The sequence below is a fragment of the Musca autumnalis genome, unplaced genomic scaffold (genome assembly GCF_047663935.1).
Source record: "Musca autumnalis isolate F117 unplaced genomic scaffold, ASM4766393v1 scaffold_1, whole genome shotgun sequence".
In the NCBI taxonomy this organism is placed as follows: domain Eukaryota; kingdom Metazoa; phylum Arthropoda; class Insecta; order Diptera; family Muscidae; genus Musca; species Musca autumnalis.
The window spans coordinates 60,067,557-60,087,136 of NW_027411644.1; the positions used below are offsets into that span (position 1 = coordinate 60,067,557).

The 19,580-nt window shown below is 37.7% G+C and overlaps 1 protein-coding gene across 5 annotated transcripts in view; it reads right to left on the bottom strand.

Moving 5' to 3' along the window:
- Window positions 1–731: 731 nt before the first annotated feature.
- Window positions 732–19,580, bottom strand: part of RASSF8 (ras association domain-containing protein 8) — a 32,851-nt gene continuing 14,002 nt past the window's right edge. The window contains exons 4-9 of one of the 5 annotated variants that reach the window (XR_012411671.1): window positions 15,152–15,268; window positions 14,888–15,084; window positions 14,666–14,822; window positions 13,988–14,075; window positions 13,725–13,899; window positions 732–1,921 (exon numbers count right to left, since the gene is read on the bottom strand). Coding sequence is in view for 1 of the 5 variants with exons in the window: in XM_073976000.1 (XP_073832101.1) it covers window positions 13,799–13,899; window positions 13,988–14,075; window positions 14,666–14,822; window positions 14,888–15,084; window positions 15,152–15,268 (660 nt within the window). In the remaining 4 variants the exon portion in view is untranslated. Of the gene's footprint in view, window positions 5,931–13,482; window positions 13,900–13,987; window positions 14,076–14,665; window positions 14,823–14,887; window positions 15,085–15,151; window positions 15,269–19,580 lie in introns of those variants that run through there. The other 4 variants (XR_012411673.1, XR_012411670.1, XR_012411669.1 and 1 more) reach the window with 4 other exon arrangements.

A 19,580-nucleotide genomic window follows, 5' to 3' on the forward strand; every position in this document is an offset into this window, starting at 1 on the left:
TTTCATAAAGGGTCTAAAGAAGCACCCTTTCTTTCATAAAGGGTCTAAAGAAGCACCCTTTCTTTCATAAAGGGTCTAAAGAAGCACCCTTTCTTTCATAAAGGGTCTAAAGAAGCACCCTTTCTTTCATAAAGGGTCTAAAGAGGCACCCTTTCTTTCATAAAGGGTCTAAAGAAGCACCCTTTCTTTCATAAAGGGTCTAAAGAAGCACCCTTTCTTTCATAAAGGGTCTAAAGAAGCACCCTTTCTTTCATAAAGGGTCTAAAGAAGCACCCTTTCTTTCATAAAGGGTCTAAAGAAGCACCCTTTCTTTCATAAAGGGTCTAAAGAGGCACCCTTTCTTTCATAAAGGGTCTAAAGAAGCACCCTTTCTTTCATAAAGGGTCTAAAGAAGCACCCTTTCTTTCATAAAGGGTCTAAAGAAGCACCCTTTCTTTCATAAAGGGTCTAAAGAGGCACCCTTTCTTTCATAAAGGGTCTAAAGAAGCACCCTTTCTTTCAGAAAGGTCTATAGAAGCACCTTTTCTTTCAGAAAGGACTTCTATAAGAAGAATTATTGATATTCTATAAGAATACCTAACGCTCTTCTATAAGAAAACCTAATGGCCTTCTACAAGAAGACTTAATGGCCCTCCATAGGAAGGCATTGTGGCCTTCTATAAGAATACCAACCATATAGACGTTATTTGTCTTGTGTCTTACCATTTCAAAATTATTAAATAAAACAATTGTTTTTGTTATGCTTTAGCTAGGTTTGCTTATAAATTGCATTCTTTAAGCTTCATAATTTTTTTATTTTTTATTTTATATTTCATTTAAAGAAATTTGCACTAAATTGAATTTTAATTTGTTTTGAAATACAATAAATTTCATAGCTATTTTCTTTTGTTTAGACATTATTAAGTAATTAATTATTAAAAAATAACTAATAAATGGTGCATAAGTAATATATGTTTGTATGTATGTATTTATATAGTAACTATATATTTGAATACCGATTTAAGATGAAGAAAATGGGGCTAATAACTAAGCTAAGGCTAAAACTAATGGAGAATGGAGGGCAAGGAGAAACATGTTTAATAAACTTTTTTGTCTAACAATTACAATAATTAATAAAGGTTGGGTTTTAATAAATTGTAAATTTCTTTTTAAGAAAATTAAATAAATTTTTGTTTTTGGAAAAACATTGCTTTTTAACTCGTCGCTATTTTAACAATTTTAAATATTTATAATTTTAGGCTTATTAAATATTGTGTCTATATGTATCTATGTATGTGTGTGTTGTGGTAATACAAATGGTGTTTTTGTGTAAAGAAACCATATTGTTTTTTGTATAAATGCCAAAAATTAAATAATTGTACTTCTTTTTGAGTTTCTCGATTTGATTTGTTTATAAAAAAAAACTTATTTTTAAAATACACAATTTTTTCTTTTAACTTAACAACAATTAACAATTACTTATATGAAATAAAAAAAATCATTTAAAAAACAAGCTACAAAACTTACTAATACTAAATATATTAAATATATGTCTTTTATTTCATTTTATTTGTTTTGTTTCTTTATTTTAATTCCTAAATCAAAAGGCAATGTGTTTTACAGAAACTTTATTGCATTGTTGTTGTGGGCTGTTTAATTCTACTTTTTAATTTTTTGTTATTAAATTACACAAGATTTTAAAAAATATAAAAAATAATTAAAGCATAATGGCAATCAAATTGAGATTTGAAGTTGTTTAAATTAAATTTTATTTATTTTTTATATTATAAGAGATTTTTAAAAACTTTTCTTTTGAAAATTAAAAATTATACAAACATTTTAAAGACTAGATAAAAAGAATAGTAAATAAAAATAAAAACAAAACTATAGCAGTACCATGTTTTTGTTGTTGGTTTTTTTTTTTCATTATAATAAAATGCACCTGTAATGAAAGTTAAACTAAAATATAAAATCTAAATTTAAGTTATATGTTTGAAACACATATGTCTGTTTTGAGATTAAACGCTGTTAAAGGGGAATTTTTATTTGTAAAGGTGTAAAGCTGGCTGTAAAAAATCTTAAAAAAAAATAAAACAAAAAGTTAGGTTAGGTTATTGCAAAATGTGCCTTGAAGACTCATCTCAGTTGGATGTTGAGTAAAATAGAATAATGATTATATAAGAAGACATAGTGAAATTTTATGAGAAGGCCATGTGGCCTTCCATAATAATACCAAGTGGCATGTCATAAGAAGAAAACGAAATTGCCGTCCATAAGAAAACCAAATGGCCTTCCATAAGAACATCTGATGCCCTTTTAAAAGATGACTATTGACCTTACCTAAGAGGACCGGTCACTTGGTCCTCTTAGGTAAGGTCAATGTAAAATGGAACAAGTAAAAAAGTATCAATCGCCTTTGCCGACAGAAATATATCCCCACTCAGCCTGTGTGGATTGAAATACTTTTTTTTTCCAATAAAAACAAAAAAAAACTTTTCAAAATTTTGGCCGTATGCACCGATAGGATAGGATAAAAGCTCAAAAATTTCCGGTGATGTCGATAGATAGGGCTTTTTATCACACTAGCCTGCGAAAAACATAATATCGCCAGCTATATTCCGTAATATATTCGGTTCGTGCCCTCCAGCCACTACATATGGTGCCATAGGGTTCTTTTTACAACTTTCGGGCTGTTTTCTCAAGAAGTATGAACTTTCCCCTGAAAAAACTTTTACTGTCGTAATTGAGGCAGCGAATGCAAGTTGCTTCAACAAAAATCAAAGTGATTCGAGAGCAGGTCTTAAAGTGAACTTATCTAAAATTTTGTGTGGGAGGTACCCGAAGGAGTGGACCAATATATTCCATATTCGAAATTGATCTATATCTGGTAGATATTTTAGGATGTATAAAGTATGGACCAAATCGGTCGCTCCCATCAAGAGTAATCGTGTGCACAATTTTTCCGAACATTTTTGAACTTTTGTGGGGGAGGTACCTTAAGGTGTGGACCGATATGGCTTATCTTCGATCTTATACTAAGTGTGGACAAAATATTACGAAGGCAAAAATTTTGAATCGAGTCTGCAGATCCGTTCAAGAGTTATCTTGCGCACCAATCACCTCTCACGGTGTCATAGGGGTTTTTTGAAACTTTCAGGCTATTTTCTCAGGAAGTATGGACTTGCCCCTGATGAAACTTATACCGTCGTATGGGGGGCAGTGAATACAAGTTGCTGAAGCAAAAATTAAAGCGATTCGAGATATGGCCCTAAACTGAACTTTTTTGAAATTTTGTGTGGGAGGTACCCGAAGGAATGGACCGATTGAGTCCATATTGGAACCTCATCTAAATCTGGTAGAAATTTCACGATGTGCAAAGTATGGACCAAATCGGTTACTTCCTTCAAGAGTTATCGTGCGCACAAATTTTCCGAACATTTCCGAACCTTTGTGGGGGAGGTACCGGAAAGAGTGGACCGATATAGCCCATCTTCGAACTTAAACTAAGTTTGGACAAAATATTACGAAAGCCAAAATTTTAACCTAATCGGTTCATCCCTTCGAGACTTATCGTGCGCTCCAGCCAGCCAGACAGACAGACAGACGGACGGACATCGCTCAATCGACTCCAAATTGTCTGAAACACATTTCGTCCAAACATACTTGGGGTCTAAAACCATTATTTCGATGAGGCACATTTTGCCGTTATGAAAGTAAGGGTATCTAATGACCTTCTATAAGAATGTCTAACGGTCTTCTATAGGAAGACAAAAGTGACCTTCCACAAAAAGATCAAGTAGACTTTTTATACAAGGCTTGACTTCTCTGTTTCTCCTCATTCAGAATATGCTAGGATTCTTTATAAGGCTACTTATATTTTCTTTTAGAAAGTCAATATAGTGGGTTGGTAGGTCTTATCTACCCGTCTGGTATAACGATATTGAGCGAGACTGAAAATTCGGACAGGAATGCTCAAGCATCACGTTGACTATAGCAGGGAGTTCTTTGACCCCATAGAAAAGTGTGCGTCTCTTGGACTGAGTCAGAAAGATTCTCCAGAAATTAACTGAAAAGACATTTTTCACTTTAACTACGATTGGATACTGCGGTATCCCCCGCAGGGTCTGAAGAGAGCATCAAGCAGCCAGATCGCAATTCTTTTCGGGGGTAAATCATCGCCCGTAGCCGATAGACCCTTTTTGGATATATTAGTGGGCGATGTAAAAAAAAATAATTCCTACGATCAACCTTAAGGGTTAGGTTAGGTTTGGGGATGTGTAGTCGATATATATGTATATTGACTACGCCACTCGGAGACCTTTCGGTCCATTGTGATCATCCATAAAGAAAAAAGGAGGTTCAGAATTACCTGAAAAGAGAAGAGAGAAGAATAAAGAAAAAAGGGGGGGGGTGTGGTTTGGAGAGTAGTAATAAATGAATTATTAATAAGAAAGAATGAAGATATAATAAAGACAGAGAGGGTGGTTTATTTGGCGATGGTGGAAAAAACTGTCAGAGAAGTAGTTACGCTTATGGGTCGCGCCGTCCCAGCCACTTTAGATTTTTGATGATGTTGTTTATGATTGTTGGTTCCATGTTTGAGTAGAAGGTTAAGCTTGGAGGAAAGCGTATTCCTGTTAATCTATACCGCTTTCGAGTTAACATCGGGCAACGACATAAAATATGCTCGATCGTCTCCGTTTCCTCCTCATCTTCACAGAGCCTACAATAGTCCACGCCATCATCCTGCCATTTGCCGATAAAAGCTCGTATGTTGCAATGGCCGGTAATGACTCCCGTCAATACCCTGATTTCTGACTTACTCAAACTTAAAAGCGAAGTTGTTCTCTTTGTTGAAAGATTCGGCCAAATGGCCCTTGACACGTTGCACCTTGGTTCATTATGCCATAGTTCCTTGGCTTGTTCTTCAAAGAACGTCTCCACCTTCCGAAAAACGTGACATATGGGTGGTTTAATAGAAACAGTGATAGCTTGACTTGTTGATTGAGATCCGTGTCTTGCCAGTTCATCTGCCTTCTCGTTTCCCACAATGTCACAGTGTCCCGGTACCCAGGAGAGTCGGACAGCGTTAGTTAGGTTCGCCAAGGGTACTATGGAGACTTCTCGATATCGCATATCAAAAAAAACTTCTCTACAAGTGATGTCTTAAGACCCATTCAAAGAGATAATGTGAATCGGGTTGGAGTGACAGAAGTCTCCCTTGTCCCTTCTGGGATGTTTTAGAACAATTATTATTAAAAACACTCAGGAACATAACTGAGGGGATTTGTATATTACACCATGGTGGCACCCTGAAGATGTTGAGGTTGGAGAGTAGAAAATGGTCCACTTCCCACATCAAATGTAGCATATTTGTTGACAGGGTCCCAAACGGGTTTTAAGAGTCGGAATTTAGATTCCGTTGAAAATCAAATTCATGAGTCGATTTGAAAGGAAATACTCACATTTTGAAACTTTGGTCCAGATGCTTGAAAAGCTCAAAACCTGGTAACTTCCAACAGCTCACATCCCTTTTAGAATCCAGTTGTGTTTGCGGCAGGGTCGGGTAACTTTACTTCATCGGTTCAGACGACGGCAACACGACAGATAGACCCTTTTTACCCAGCCAGGACGTCTTAGTGAACGAGATGAACTGCTGATTTCCGTATTGACAGTTGCTTTGTATTCGTGCATGAAACTATGAAATCGATTTAAGAACCCCTAGTTTCATGCACGAATACAAAGAAACTGACAATACGGAATTCGGCCGTTCATCTCGTTCACTAAGAAACTAGGGGTTCTTAAATCGTGTTCCATACTAGAGTAATTTTATGAAATTGAAGTAGTGGGGAAATCGATTTAAGAACCCCTAGTTTCATGCACGAATACAAAGCAACTGTCAATACGGAAGTCGGCCAACCACTCCTCCATATCGCCAGCCCTGAAAAGCACTGAGGCCAAGAAAAGAAACATGTCTTATGTAGGAAATTTGTTGACAGGATCTCAAAGGAAATTTCGTATGCGGAATTTCTTGACAGCCGGTTAAAAATCAAGTTTGGTGAATCTATTTTAATGGAAATATCCTAACGCTGCGAAATATTTCCTCCCCCTAGACCGAATACCAACATTCGGTCCGGATGTAGACACCAACCCCAAGCCACAACGGTCCAGGTCCAAAAACTCAAAATCGGTGGCTTGGAGTAGGTCGCACATCTTCCAGATACTAATTGTGTGAGGTGTGAAGGTTCGGGCAACTTGAATCTATCCTATGAACGTACTGAAATCAGCGTACTAAAATCGGGAATGTCTAACTGACTGGTACGGATGTCACACAAAGCCTTACTGGGTGTACTTCTTGTATACCTGTCACTAAGGCTGTAGGGGGAACGGAAAAGCGAGAATGGTTCAGAAGATCCCAAATGCTTGGCAGGTCCCTGCAAGACCATCAGCTCTTCTGAGAATCATGGTGTAAGAAAAATGTTCGGGCAACTTGAATCTATCCTTTGAACGTACTGAAATCGGCAAAATCTGACTGGTACTGATGGAGCTGTCACACAAAGCCTTACTGGGTGTGTGAATACTTCGTTTGTCCCTGTCACCAAGGCTGTAGGGGAATGGAAAAGCGAGAATGGTTCAGAAGATCCCAAATGCTTAGCAGGTCCCTGCAAGACCATCAGCTCTTCTGAGAATCATGGTGTAAGAAAAAGGTTCGGACCACATCAATCTATCCCTTGAATGTACTGAAATCGGGAAAGTCTAACTGACTGGTAGAAGATCCGAAATGCTTGGTAGGTCGCTGCAAGACCGTCAGCTCTTCTGAGAATCATGGAGCAGAAAAGAGTGTAGGAAGTAAAGTCACTAAGACTGTAGGGAAAAAGAAGGTCGGGAATGGTTCAGGAGCTCCGACATTGCAAATATAGGTTACTGCATGAGTGTAAAGCCCGTAGCATGTCCAGCAGCCCTTTTGAGAATCGTGGAGCAGAAAGTAGAATTAGAGATGGCCCCGCAATGATCCGGGAGGCAACTGACGGGCCATCAATATCAAAGCAAACGGGTAACTCGAAGTCGACCGCAGCTAGTTCACACCAGATAAGTCAATCCCACGGCAGCGGGTTCTTTCGTAACGGAATGAAAGGAAACCATAGTGCTTCGTTCAGCGTCTTGCAACCCAGCATCAAACCTATGCTTTTGTGTAGGTTTAATGCTGCTGCAACAACAACAAGATAAGTGTGAGAAGTAAACGACCCTCTGAGGATCTGCAACCAACTGTAAAGTAGGTCTGCTTTTATAAGTAGCGCAGAAGGGCCTATTGGTCTTCCTATTGAAGGCATTTAGGTCTACTTATAGAAAGCCTGTATTTCTTCTTATAGAAGGCCTGTAGGACTTCTTATAGAAGACCTGTAGGTCTTCTTATAGAAGGCCTGTTGGTTTTCCTATACAAGACCTGAAGGTCTTCTTATAGAAGGCCTGTAGGTCTTCTTATAGAAGGTCTGTAGGTCTTCTTAAAGAAGGCCTGTAGGTCTTCTTAAAGAAGGCCTGTAGGACTTCTTATAGAAGGCCTGTATGACTTCTTATAGAAGGCCTGTAGGTCTTCTTGTAGAAGGCCTGTAGGTCTTCTTATAGAAGGCCTGTAGGTCTTTTTATGGAAGACCAGTAGTTCTTCTTTTAGAAGGCGTGTAGGACTTCTTATAGAAGGCCTGTAGGACTTCTTATAGAAGGCCTGTAGGACTTCTTATAGAAGGCCTGTAGGACTTCTTATAGAAGGCCTGTAGGACTTCTTATAGAAGGCCTGTAGGACTTCTTTTAGAAGGCCTGTAGTAGAGTTGGGTAATCTAGTTCCTAGTTCCTTGTACTAGTTCCAAAACGTATGAGTAACATCATGAAATGTAACGTGTGTTGTTAAGTATACGCAGTTTGTTCAAAGAAAAAATGTGGGTCATTGGAACTGCGAAGTGAACGAGATAGTTCCATATAGTTCCTTTGGCACAACTCTAGCCTGTAGGTCTTCTTATAGAAGGCCTATAGGTCTTCTTATAGAAGGCCTATAGGTCTTCTTATAGAAGGCCTGTAGGGCAGGACGTAGAGGGCATTTTTTTCAATTCAATTTCAGTTTATTGCGTATAATATACAGTATGAATTACATTTAACATTCGGAAGACAAACGTTTAGAAATATAAAATTTCTGTTCTACTACATTATTAATTATTTAGATATAATATGTTGAGTAATTAGATTATGGTATTTTGGGAAAATGCAAAAAAAAACCGAATGAATTTTATTTAGTTTGCGTCGGGGTTTTAAAAGTACTATGACATTAGGTCATTAATGTGGCGGTATTGTGATGCTTGACACCTTTCATTAAAATTGCTTGTCAGGATATTTATCCTATCCTGTACCATGATAATCCCAGTTAACGAGTGTAGTCTATTTGTTGAGTACAGCCAAGCAAGGTTATAAATCATTTTGAGGAGTTTGTTCTGTGAAACTTGTAGCTTTTTGATGTGGCATTTGGCAGAAGAAGACCAAACAGGGGCACAGTAATACATTATGGGTTGAAATATTGATTTAAATAAGAGCAATTTGTTCTCCAAGCTAAGTTCAGATTTCCTGTTGATTAGCGGGTACAGCATTCTGGTGACCTTGTTGATTTTGTCCACGATATATGGGATGTGGAACTTAAAGTTAATTCTTTTGTCGAGTACAACTCCGAGGTATTTGACGCTATCCTTCCATTCAATGTTGTAGTTGTTGAAAAGTAATGGTCTATTTGGCAAGAAACATGATTTACGCTTCCTAGTAAAGTATATGGCATCAGTTTTTTCATGATTTAATAGAATTTTCCATTTTTGGAAATATAAGTTTAGGACTGATAAAGCTGATTCCAATTCATTAATGATATTTGTGAAGTATCCGAACATAAAATGGAAGTGTCATCTGCAAAAATGGAAGTTGTGCAGTTACTAAAAGTTGGAATGTCAGAAGTGAAAATGTTGTATAATATTGGAGATAAGCATGATCCCTGAGGGCATCCAGCATTTATACACATTTCATCAGAAGAAGTTGTTCCAATAAATACTTTAAAGGATCTCTCTTTTAAAAAGCTTTGAATAATTTTTATGAGGAATAATGGAAAATTAAATTTGCTCAGTTTGTAGATGAGGCCGTCGTGCCAAACAGAATCAAAAGCAGCTTTAATATCTAGCAGTACCATTCCGGTGGATTTACCAGAATTGAAATTTTCCATTACCATATTTTTAATTTTGTAAACTGGGTGAGCTGTATTATGTTCTCTCCAAAAGCCAAATTGTTGGGGTGGGAGGACATTATTCGTATTAATACAATGTAGTATTTTGTCTTTGATGATGGTTTCCAAAACGTTACTTATGGATGATAGCAAACTTATCGGCCTATACGACGCTGGCTTGTCAGGTGGTTTGTTAGGTTTGAGCAAAGGAATGGTTTTAGAACATTTCCAGACAACAGGAAAGTATGAAAGTTTCAGACCGGAGTTTAAAATGTGTGTGAGGTATTGTTTCCCCTTCTTAGGCAAATTTTTTAAACATAGGTTGTTTATATTATCAATGCCAGGAGATTTTCTGACTTTCATTTTTTCAATATGACCTCCACATGTGCCAAATTTATAAAAGAATCATTATCTAAGACTGCAATCTGTTGATTAATTTCAGCAATTTTTGCGTTGACGTCAGAAATCGTTGCGGTGTCACTAAGGTTGTTAGTCAGATTGTGGTTATTGTGAAAATGTGTTGCAATTATATCGCATTTGTTCTTCTGCGAGTAATAAAGATCGTTGTTGTAGGACAGTATTGGAATATGTTTCGTTTTTCTTCTCAACATTTTGGAGACTTTCAATAGTGGTTTAGAGGAAGGATGTAATTCTGATAACATTTTGTTCCAAGATTGGTTTCTAAACATGATTAATTCATGATTTATCCTTTTATTTAAGCGGTTCATAGCAAGTCTATCTCCAACATCTCTGAATCTTTTGAAATTTATTTTGTATATGTTTCTATGCAGGATTAAAACTTTAATAAAGTTTGGTATCGACTTTTTCTGTGGAGTTATTTTAAGTTTAGGTACACTGTAATCAATTGCGGATTTTATGGTGTTCGTAAATGATTCAATATGTGAGTCAATTTGATTTGTATTTCCACATAGCACGGCTTCTTCCGAATTAGGTAGCCTTATTATAGTCGAGGTATATACCAGTAGTAGTTCTTACGTTCAAATTTATTTCGCACACGACTGGTAAGTGATCTGAATTTAGATCGTTGACGCTATTAATAGAAATCATATTTTGAGATATGTTTGTAAGAAAAATATCCAAATTTGATGGACGCCTTCTTGGATCAGCTGGTATGTAAGAGTTTTTTGATGAGAATACTATCTGAAGGTTGTTGTGTTGAAGATTGTCGTATAACAAATTACCCCATGCGTTATTTCTTGAACTTCCCCAATAACAGTGTCTGCAGTTAAAATCTCCTCCAAGTAAAAACTTGTTAGAATTTGTCGTCAATTTTGCGTAAATCTGATGCGAAACGATTTCTTAATATAGCGTTAGAACTTCCACCTGGAAAGTAGCAGGAATATATGTGTAAGTAATCATCGCCTGTGTATATTTTTATTCCAATGTTCCAATGTTATTCGTATTTAGTGGTGGTAATAGTTGATGTTTTATGCATTTCTTAACAAGAATGGCAACTCCGCCGCCCCTGTTATCAAGTCGATCATTTCTATAGACGTTGTATTTTCTGTTTTTTAAAGAGCAATTTCTATTTAACCATGTTTCGTTTAACAGGCAAATATCAACATTGTGTTTTTCAATAAAGTGCAATAATTCTTCAATTTTGTTCCGGATGCCGCGGGCATTCCATGTCATTATATTTAAGTTTTGGGTGTTCATGATAAAAAAATTGAATGCTAAATTAGTGATGACGTCAAATTGGTCAGCTTTAGACTTACATTTCCTCAAACTCGAAATTAGTTCAAAAGTAATATTTTTCATCTCTTCAAGAGAAAATAAATTATTATTGGACTGGCTATTATTTTGGGGAACATTCCATCCAGAAAAATTGGGTACGTTTTCCTGTCTCAACGAATTTGGAAATTCGTGAGGGAAATTAAGATGTTTCTCGAACTGCGCAGACGGTTTTTTAACGCTGCGAGTTTCATAACGTTTCTTCAATTCAATATATGTATCTCAATCGACTTGGGCAATCTGATAACGAAGATTTATGGTCACCATTACAGTTGGCACATTTCTGGATTGTAGCATTACATTCGGTGGTTAAGTGATTTCACATAAGGTTTTGACCCTACAACGATTAGATCCATGGCCAAACATTTGGCAGTTGTAACATTGCGTAATTTTTCCTTTATTGGGTTTTTGGTATTCCCAACGGACTCTAAGTTTATTAATGTCAGAATAATTTTGACGCAAGTCTTTTAATGCTACCGATTTCCTTTCGAAATAGACAACATAAATTATATTTTCATAAGGGCGATCATTTTTAGACTTTCTAATCACCAACTTGACATCCACGCACTTAAGTCCCATTACAATGAGATATTTTTTTTACTATCTTTGGATCCATTTTATCCATTTGAACTAAAATTGCCTTGAATGGCTTTTCCTGTTTAGGAAGATACGAGAAGAACTCCATATTAAATTGTTCACTTAATGCCTTGCACATTAACTCCATATCTTCTTTTTTGGTTAAGAAAAGTTTTAATCCTATTGAAATTTTTCTTACTGAGTAAGAAGTAACATTCAGAATTCTACATATTTCATGGACTTGTTCCACTTTGCATTTTAATATTGTTATTGGAGGAATTTTATCTTTGATTGTATTATCGATAACAGTATCATCATTTATGTTATCGTCATCATCTGGATCCACCACTTGGAGAGGGAGAAAGTAGTTTTGATTTCCTCTCTGAGGAGAATAATTAGTTTTTTGTTTTTTTGTCATGTTATAATGCCTTGACGGGGCAGCAACTGCATTGTCGCACGTTCTCTTAATTTTGCTTGTTTTTATTTTTTGCCTCTCGTCTTCTCAATTGTAAGAAGAACAAGCAGGAGTAGCTGTAATTATTGTTTTTGTTTGTAACTGAGTTTACTAAGAAGAAAAACACGTCTGCACAATTCAATGTAAACTATACGACTGAGGGCCTATTTTAAAGAAGACGCCCTGGTCCTACGGCGTTGTTGTGGGAACATATATGTATGTAGGATTTCTTATAGGAAGCTTGGACGTCTTCTTATTGAAGGACTGTAGGTAGTGTTATATAAGGATCTTTTTATAGTAGCCTGTAGGCCTTCTTACAGGAGGCATGCAGAACTTCATATAAAAGACCTGTAGGATTTCTTATAAAAGTCCTGTGGTGCTTCTTATAGAAGGCATATGGTAGTTCTTATAGAACTACAGATCTTATAAATGCTTCATTAAAGGTCTAATTAAAGGTATGTAATAGTTTTTGTAGAAGACCTGTAGGACTTCTTGGGAAGTCTTTCTATAGAAGGTATGTAGGTATTCTTATAAAACTCTTGTAGGATTCTTAGATGGCGCGAAGGGGTTCTTATAGAAGGCATGTAGGGCTTCTTATAGAAGGTCATTCTCTATTTTCGAATTCGAAGATATCGATGGTGATTTGACTTCTAGCTGAACCGATGAGCTTTGACGAACTTGTTTGATTTAAGTTCATATTCTCTCCTATCATAAAATAACAGTTTGGCTCAACCTGAGATTATCTGCTGTGGTTGGGTTAACTGTGATAACAAGTTCGTCATCATAGTAGTTAAATATTGGCAGGTATAGCTTATCGACTGAATCTCAACTTAGTACATCAAGATACCATCTGGCACATATCATAAGCAGATGACGATGCTAATGTTTTGATGCATGCCATACCTGTTTATTAAGTACGCCCGCAGCAAGCGGTTAAATGACGCCACCTTTTAAACGTTTATCATCTAGTCTTCTTTGGAATGTCACTAGTTCCTCTTATATAACGTCAGTATGTCTTTTGGCAAAAAGCTACTAAGAATCAAGCTCGAAATTGATAAGCTCTAATTTATCGGAACTCCTATTCTCTCTAACTGAAAACAAATCATTGAAAATATTGCTAAAAAATAAAATAAATCAAATTTTCGTTTTTTAGGAGCTATATAAAATTAAAGCCAAAGGAAAACATTGGAGAGGGCTCTATTATTTTTAAGTTGAAATTTCAAAATATTATAGTGTTTGAAAAAAACTATGGAAAGATTATTTTAACTTGTTAATATGTATATGTAAATTTTCGGGAAAAAAACTTCTGCTACTTTGTATCTAAATTCCCTAAATGTTCTTCAACCTAGTTTCATACTAAATTCTTACAAAAGTTGGATCTTTACCTAATATTTGTCTAACATTTCAATTCACTTTTTGTGTGGGGAATGACTGTTCTAGTTATTTTCTCTATTTCTTTTACTTCGATATGTTTTCATTTTGTGTGTTTCGTTTTGTTGTGATGCTCATTCACATTAGTTTCTTTTGATTTTTTTTTTGTTGTTCCCAGTGTGTGATATGTGACTTCAATATTTCTTTTGTTAGGGAGAGTTAATAAATTAATAAATCTGTTTCTTAAAGATATGGAATGAATATAATAAGTATGATTGTTTGTTGTAATATAAATTTTTAAATATTTTGTGGTTTAGATATTGAAGAATAAATAAATAAATTAGATACCATTTGTTGGGTGTTTTTGTTGTTTATGTCTATTGATATGGACATTTTGGAGGAAAAAAATCTTTTTTCAATATTTAAACCCAAACACCATGGGGATTTTTACTTGTGGGCACAGCATTTTCCAATTGTCGAGGTGAGCCAATAATGCGACGGCTGCTGCCAGGTTTATTAGAACCTGAAATGATAACAAATATTAAATTAAATTCAAATCAAAATTTTAAAATAAAATTAAAAATAATGTAAATAAAAATGTGAATACCTACCCTCTAAAAAATGTTTTATTTCCTCGGATGTTGTTACTGTTAAACTCTGCAAATTAACTTCTTTCATTTCATTGACCAATTGCTCAACCTTTAAACAAAAAAAATAATATAGAATTAGAAAAACAGACGATTTCTAATTTCATTGTAAATTTAATGGCATGTGGCTGGAAGACTTTTTGGACTTTCTCTATGACGATTAGGAACCAATTTTGTTCAAATTACTACTAATTTCATACAATCCCAAGAAAGCGGGGTTTTACGTACCAGACTGATCCTAAACCATTGTGTTTCGGCCAGTGGCTGCCATGCTGGGTTGGCAGCCTAGGCTTCCTCGTAGGTTTCATGCTGCTACAAAAATAACAACTAATTTCATACGAAAACCGGAGGATTTCGAAGGATTTTTTTATTATTTTTTTTTTTGGAATTGTCTTAGAGAAACTGTTCATAACTAAAAAATTTGGTTTCATAGTCACATTGACGCATATCATTGTCCCGTGTGAATTTGTAAGTCCTTAAACAACCTCTCTTTAAGAAGTTTGGTGCAGATTTGAACAAATTTGTTTTCTTATTGTCTTAGAGAAAATGTGTATAAGTACATAACATTTTTCATTTCCCATTCGTCTCCAATCATTGTCTTGTATAACTTCTTAAGTGCTTAAACACCCTCCTCGTCCTTACCTGTCTCTTCTTTTCCTGTATTGCATTTTCAATTAAGAGAATTTCTTTTTTCAAACTTTCAGCAGTTTTATTAGATGTATCCGTATTGTGTATGGCCTGATCAATTTCACTTTGTATACGTTCCATTTCCATGAGGAAATCACGTTCAACATTTTGCCTACAAGTTAAAATAAAAAAATAATAAGAAACTTAACTTTACTGACATAATTTTTCAATTCGTACCTCATATTCTGTTTAGTATTCGCCCTCTGTTCAATTTCAATATCATCCATTAGCAAACGTATTTTATTTTTACACTGCAATAGCTCCGTTTCACAATTGGCCAATTTTGAACGTAACAGCGCAATTTCAGACTTTAAAGTTTTCTCCTGTTGCTTCACCAATTCATTTTCTTCTTCAACATATTGTAAAGTTTGGAGCTGTTGGGTAAAAAGAAGGAATTTCATTGAAAAGAAATTGGTGACATAGCCAATAAAAGCTTCTTACCTGTTCACTACCTTGCCTGAACAATTGATCAGCTTTTGTTATTTCCCTTGATATGGCCTCCAATTCCTGAGCTTGATCTCGTTCTTTGGATTCCAAGTAAACAATTTCGGCATCATACTGAAATTAAAAGAAATTTTATTAAAGATACATTTTTTTAAATGTCAGACTTATGGAAGAACAGTAGGTCTTTTTTATTAGTCCAAGCAGGTCAGAAGGTCTTCTCATACAAGGCCACTAGTCTCCTTATAAAATGTCAGTAGGTCTTCTTATACAAGACTGCTGGGTCAATCGAAAGAAGGCCACTAGGTCATTTAATACAAGGTCACTAGGTCTTCTAATAGAAGGTCATTAGGTCTAGGAGATACCTATAACAATTGTTTCACAAACATCCCAGAAGGGACAATAGACACTTATGTATCTCGTATGTACCCCGATTCACATTTGCTGAATGATATGGGACCTTCTATTTATCGTCGAGTCCGAATGGCGTGTCTTAAGACGCAAATTGTAGAGATTTTTTTACATGGCTGAAATAATCAGGAAGTGTCACCAACATTAAACTGAGGGGTATTTTGTACCATTGAAAATTTTGATGTTGCTTGGCCTGGCAATCGAGCCGGGCATTCAGTGTGCATCACGGTGGCAACTTAGAGACACCTAGTTCTTATAGGTAGGTTTTTCAGAGAAGGTCAATAGGTCTTCTCTCAGAAGCCTGGTGGGTTTTTTAATAGGTCAGTAGGTCTTCTTATAGAAGGTGAATATGTCTTCTTTTGTAAGATAGCTAGTAGCTTTTTTATAGAACACACCATTAGATCTTCTTATAGAAGACTAGAAGATTTTCCCATAGTAGGATATTAGGTTTTCGTATAGAAGAACAGTAGGTCCTCTTGTGGGAGACCAACTGGTCTCCTAATAAGGTACCAACAGCACTTCCAATAAGTGATTATCAATTATCAATTGGTATTCTTATAGATAACCAATATATAGAGGACCGATTGGTCTTCTTATAAGAAACCAACAGTCTTCCTAAAGGATACTAATAAGTATGTCTTCTTACTACTAGTGTAGAGTAGATGGCCCATAGAGTAGATGGCCCATAGGGTCGTCTACTGTAGAGTAGGCCCGTAGGGTCGTCTACTGTAGAGTAGATGACCTAAGGGTCGTCTACTGTAGAGTAGATGGCCCGTAGGGTCGTCTACTGTAGAGTGGATGGCCCGTAGGGTCGTCTACTGTAGAGTGGATGACCTAAGGGTCGTCTACTGTAGAGTAGATGGCCCATAGGGTCGTCTACTGTAGAGTAGATGGCCCATAGGGTCGTCTACTGCAGAGTATATGGCCCATAGGGTCGTCTACTGCAGAGTATATGGCCCATAGGGTCGTCTACTATAGAGTAGATGGCCCATAGGGTCGTCTACTGCAGAGTATATGGCCCATAGGGTCGTCTACTACAGAGTAGATGGCCCATAGGGTCATCTACTGTAGAGTAGATGGCCCATAGGGTCGTCTACTGCAGAGTAGATGGCCCATAGGGTCGTCTACTATAGAGTAGATGGCCCATAGGGTCGTCTACTGCAGAGTAGATGGCCCATAGGGTCGTCTACTGCAGAGTAGATGGCCCATAGGGTCGTCTACTGCAGAGTAGATGGCCCATAGGGTCGTCTACTGTAGAGTATATGGCCCATAGGGTCGTCTACTGTAGAGTAGATGGCCCATAGGGTCGTCTACTGTAGAGTAGATGGCCCATAGGGTCGTCTACTGTAGAGTATATGGCCCATAGGGTCGTCTACTGCAGAGTATATGGCCCATAGGGTCGTCTACTGTAGAGTAGATGGCCCATAGGGTCGTCTACTGCAGAGTATATGGTCCATAGGGTCGTCTACTGTAGAGTAGATGGCCCATGGGGTCGTCTACTGTAGAGTAGATGGCCCATAGGGTCGTCTACTGTAGAGTAGATGGCCCATAGGGTCGTCTACTGTAGAGTAGATGGCCCATAGGGTCGTCTACTGTAGAGTAGATGGCCCATAGGGTCGTCTACTGTAGAGTAGATGGCCCATAGGGTCGTCTACTGTAGAGTAGATGGCCCATAGGGTCGTCTACTGTAGAGTAGATGGCCCATAGGGTCGTCTACTGTAGAGTAGATGGCCCATAGGGTCGTCTACTGTAGAGTAGATGGCCCATAGGGTCGTCTACTGTAGAGTAGATGGCCCATAGGGTCGTCTACTGTAGAGTAGATGGCCCATAGGGTCGTCTACTGTAGAGTAGATGGCCCATAGGGTCGTCTACTGTAGAGTAGATGGCCCATAGGGTCGTCTATTGTAGAGTAGATGGCCCATAGGGTCGTCTACTGTAGAGTAGATGGCCCATAGGGTCGTCTACTGTAGAGTAGATGGCCCATAGGGTCGTCTACTGTAGAGTAGATGGCCCATAGGGTCGTCTACTGCAGAGTATATGGCCCATAGGGTCGTCTACTATAGAGTAGATGGCCCATAGGGTCGTCTACTGCAGAGTATATGGCCCATAGGGTCGTCTACTGTAGAGTAGATGGCCCATAGGGTCGTCTACTGCAGAGTATATGGTCCATAGGGTCGTCTACTGTAGAGTAGATGGCCCATAGGGTCGCCTACTGTAGAGTAGATGGCCCATAGGGTCGTCTACTGTAGAGTAGATGGCCCATAGGGTCGTCTACGTAGAGTAGATGACCCATAGGGTCGTCTACTGCAGAGTAGATGGCCCATAGGGTCGTCTACTGCAGAGTAGATGGCCCATAGGGTCGTCTACTGTAGAGTAGATGGCCCATAGGGTCGTCTACTGTAGAGTAGATGGCCCATAGGGTCGTCTACTGTAGAGTAGATGGCCCATAGGGTCGTCTACTGTAGAGTAGATGGCCCATAGGGTCGTCTACTGTAGAGTAGATGGCCCATAGGGTCGTCTACTGTAGAGTAGATGGCCCATAGGGTCGTCTACTGTAGAGTAGATGGCCCATAGGGTCGTCTACTGTAGAGTAGATGGCCCATAGGGTCGTCTACTGTAGAGTAGATGGCCCATAGGGTCGTCTACTGTAGAGTAGATGGCCCATAGGGTCGTCTACTGTAGAGTAGATGGCCCATAGGGTCGTCTACTGTAGAGTAGATGGCCCTTAGGGTCGTCTACTGTAGAGTAGATGGCCCTTAGGGTCGTCTACTGTAGAGTAGATGGCCCTTAGGGTCGTCTACTGTAGAGTAGATGACCCATAGGGTAGTCTACTGTAGATTAGATGACCCATAGGGTAGTCTACTGTAGAGTAGATGACCCATAGGGTAGTCTACTGTAGAGTAGATGACCCATAGGGTAGTCTACTTTAGAGTAGATGACCCATAGGGTCGTCTACTTTAGAGTAGATGACCCATAGGGTCGTCTACTGTAGATTAGATGACCCATAGGGTCGTCTACTGTAGAGTAGATGACCCATAGGGTCGTCTACTGTAGAGTAGATGGCCCATAGGGTCGTCTACTGTAGAGTAGATGGCCCATAGGGTCGTCTACTGTAGAGTAGATGACCCATAGGGTCGTCTACTGTAGAGTAGATGACCCATAGGGTCGTCTACTGTAGAGTAGATGACCCATAGGGTCGTCTACTGTAGAGTAGATGACCCATAGGGTCGTCTACTGTAGAGTAGATGACCCATAGGGTAGTCTACTGTAGAGTAGATGACCCATAGGGTAGTCTACTGTAGAGTAGATGACCCATAGGGTAGTCTACTGTAGAGTAGATGACCCATAGGGTAGTCTACTTTAGAGTAGATGACCCATAGGGTCGTCTACTTTAGAGTAGATGACCCATAGGGTCGTCTACTTTAGAGTAGATGACCCATAGGGTCGTCTACTGTAGATTAGATGACCCATAGGGTCGTCTACTGTAGATTAGATGACCCATAGGGTCGTCTACTGTAGAGTAGATGACCCACAGGGTCGTCTACTGTAGAGTAGATGGCCCATAGGGTCGTCTACTGTAGAGTAGATGGCCCATAGGGTCGTCTACTGTAGAGTAGATGGCCCATAGGGTCAATGCCATTACAGATTTGTGTTTGAAGTGCATCAAAATATAAGACTATGCGCCTTATCTTGTTCTTGTTATCTTGTTCTGATTTTTTGTATAAAAATTTCTCGGATTTTTTTTTTTTTTTTTTTTTTTTTGCTGTATTTTCACTCTCCAGGGCATTGCGGATATAGTGATTCAACATATTCAATGTTTGGTGTTTGGAATTTAAATATGTCACATTTTTTGTATATTTTTTCTAGAAGATAATAAGTGTGTCTGCGTACTCGATAATTTGTAATAATTATTACAAATTATTACTGAATGTTGTCTTTTTACACAAATGTTCAGAAAGGAGAATGAATTGAGAAACTTGTTTTGAAATTTTTATTACTGAGAACTTATAATTTTTAC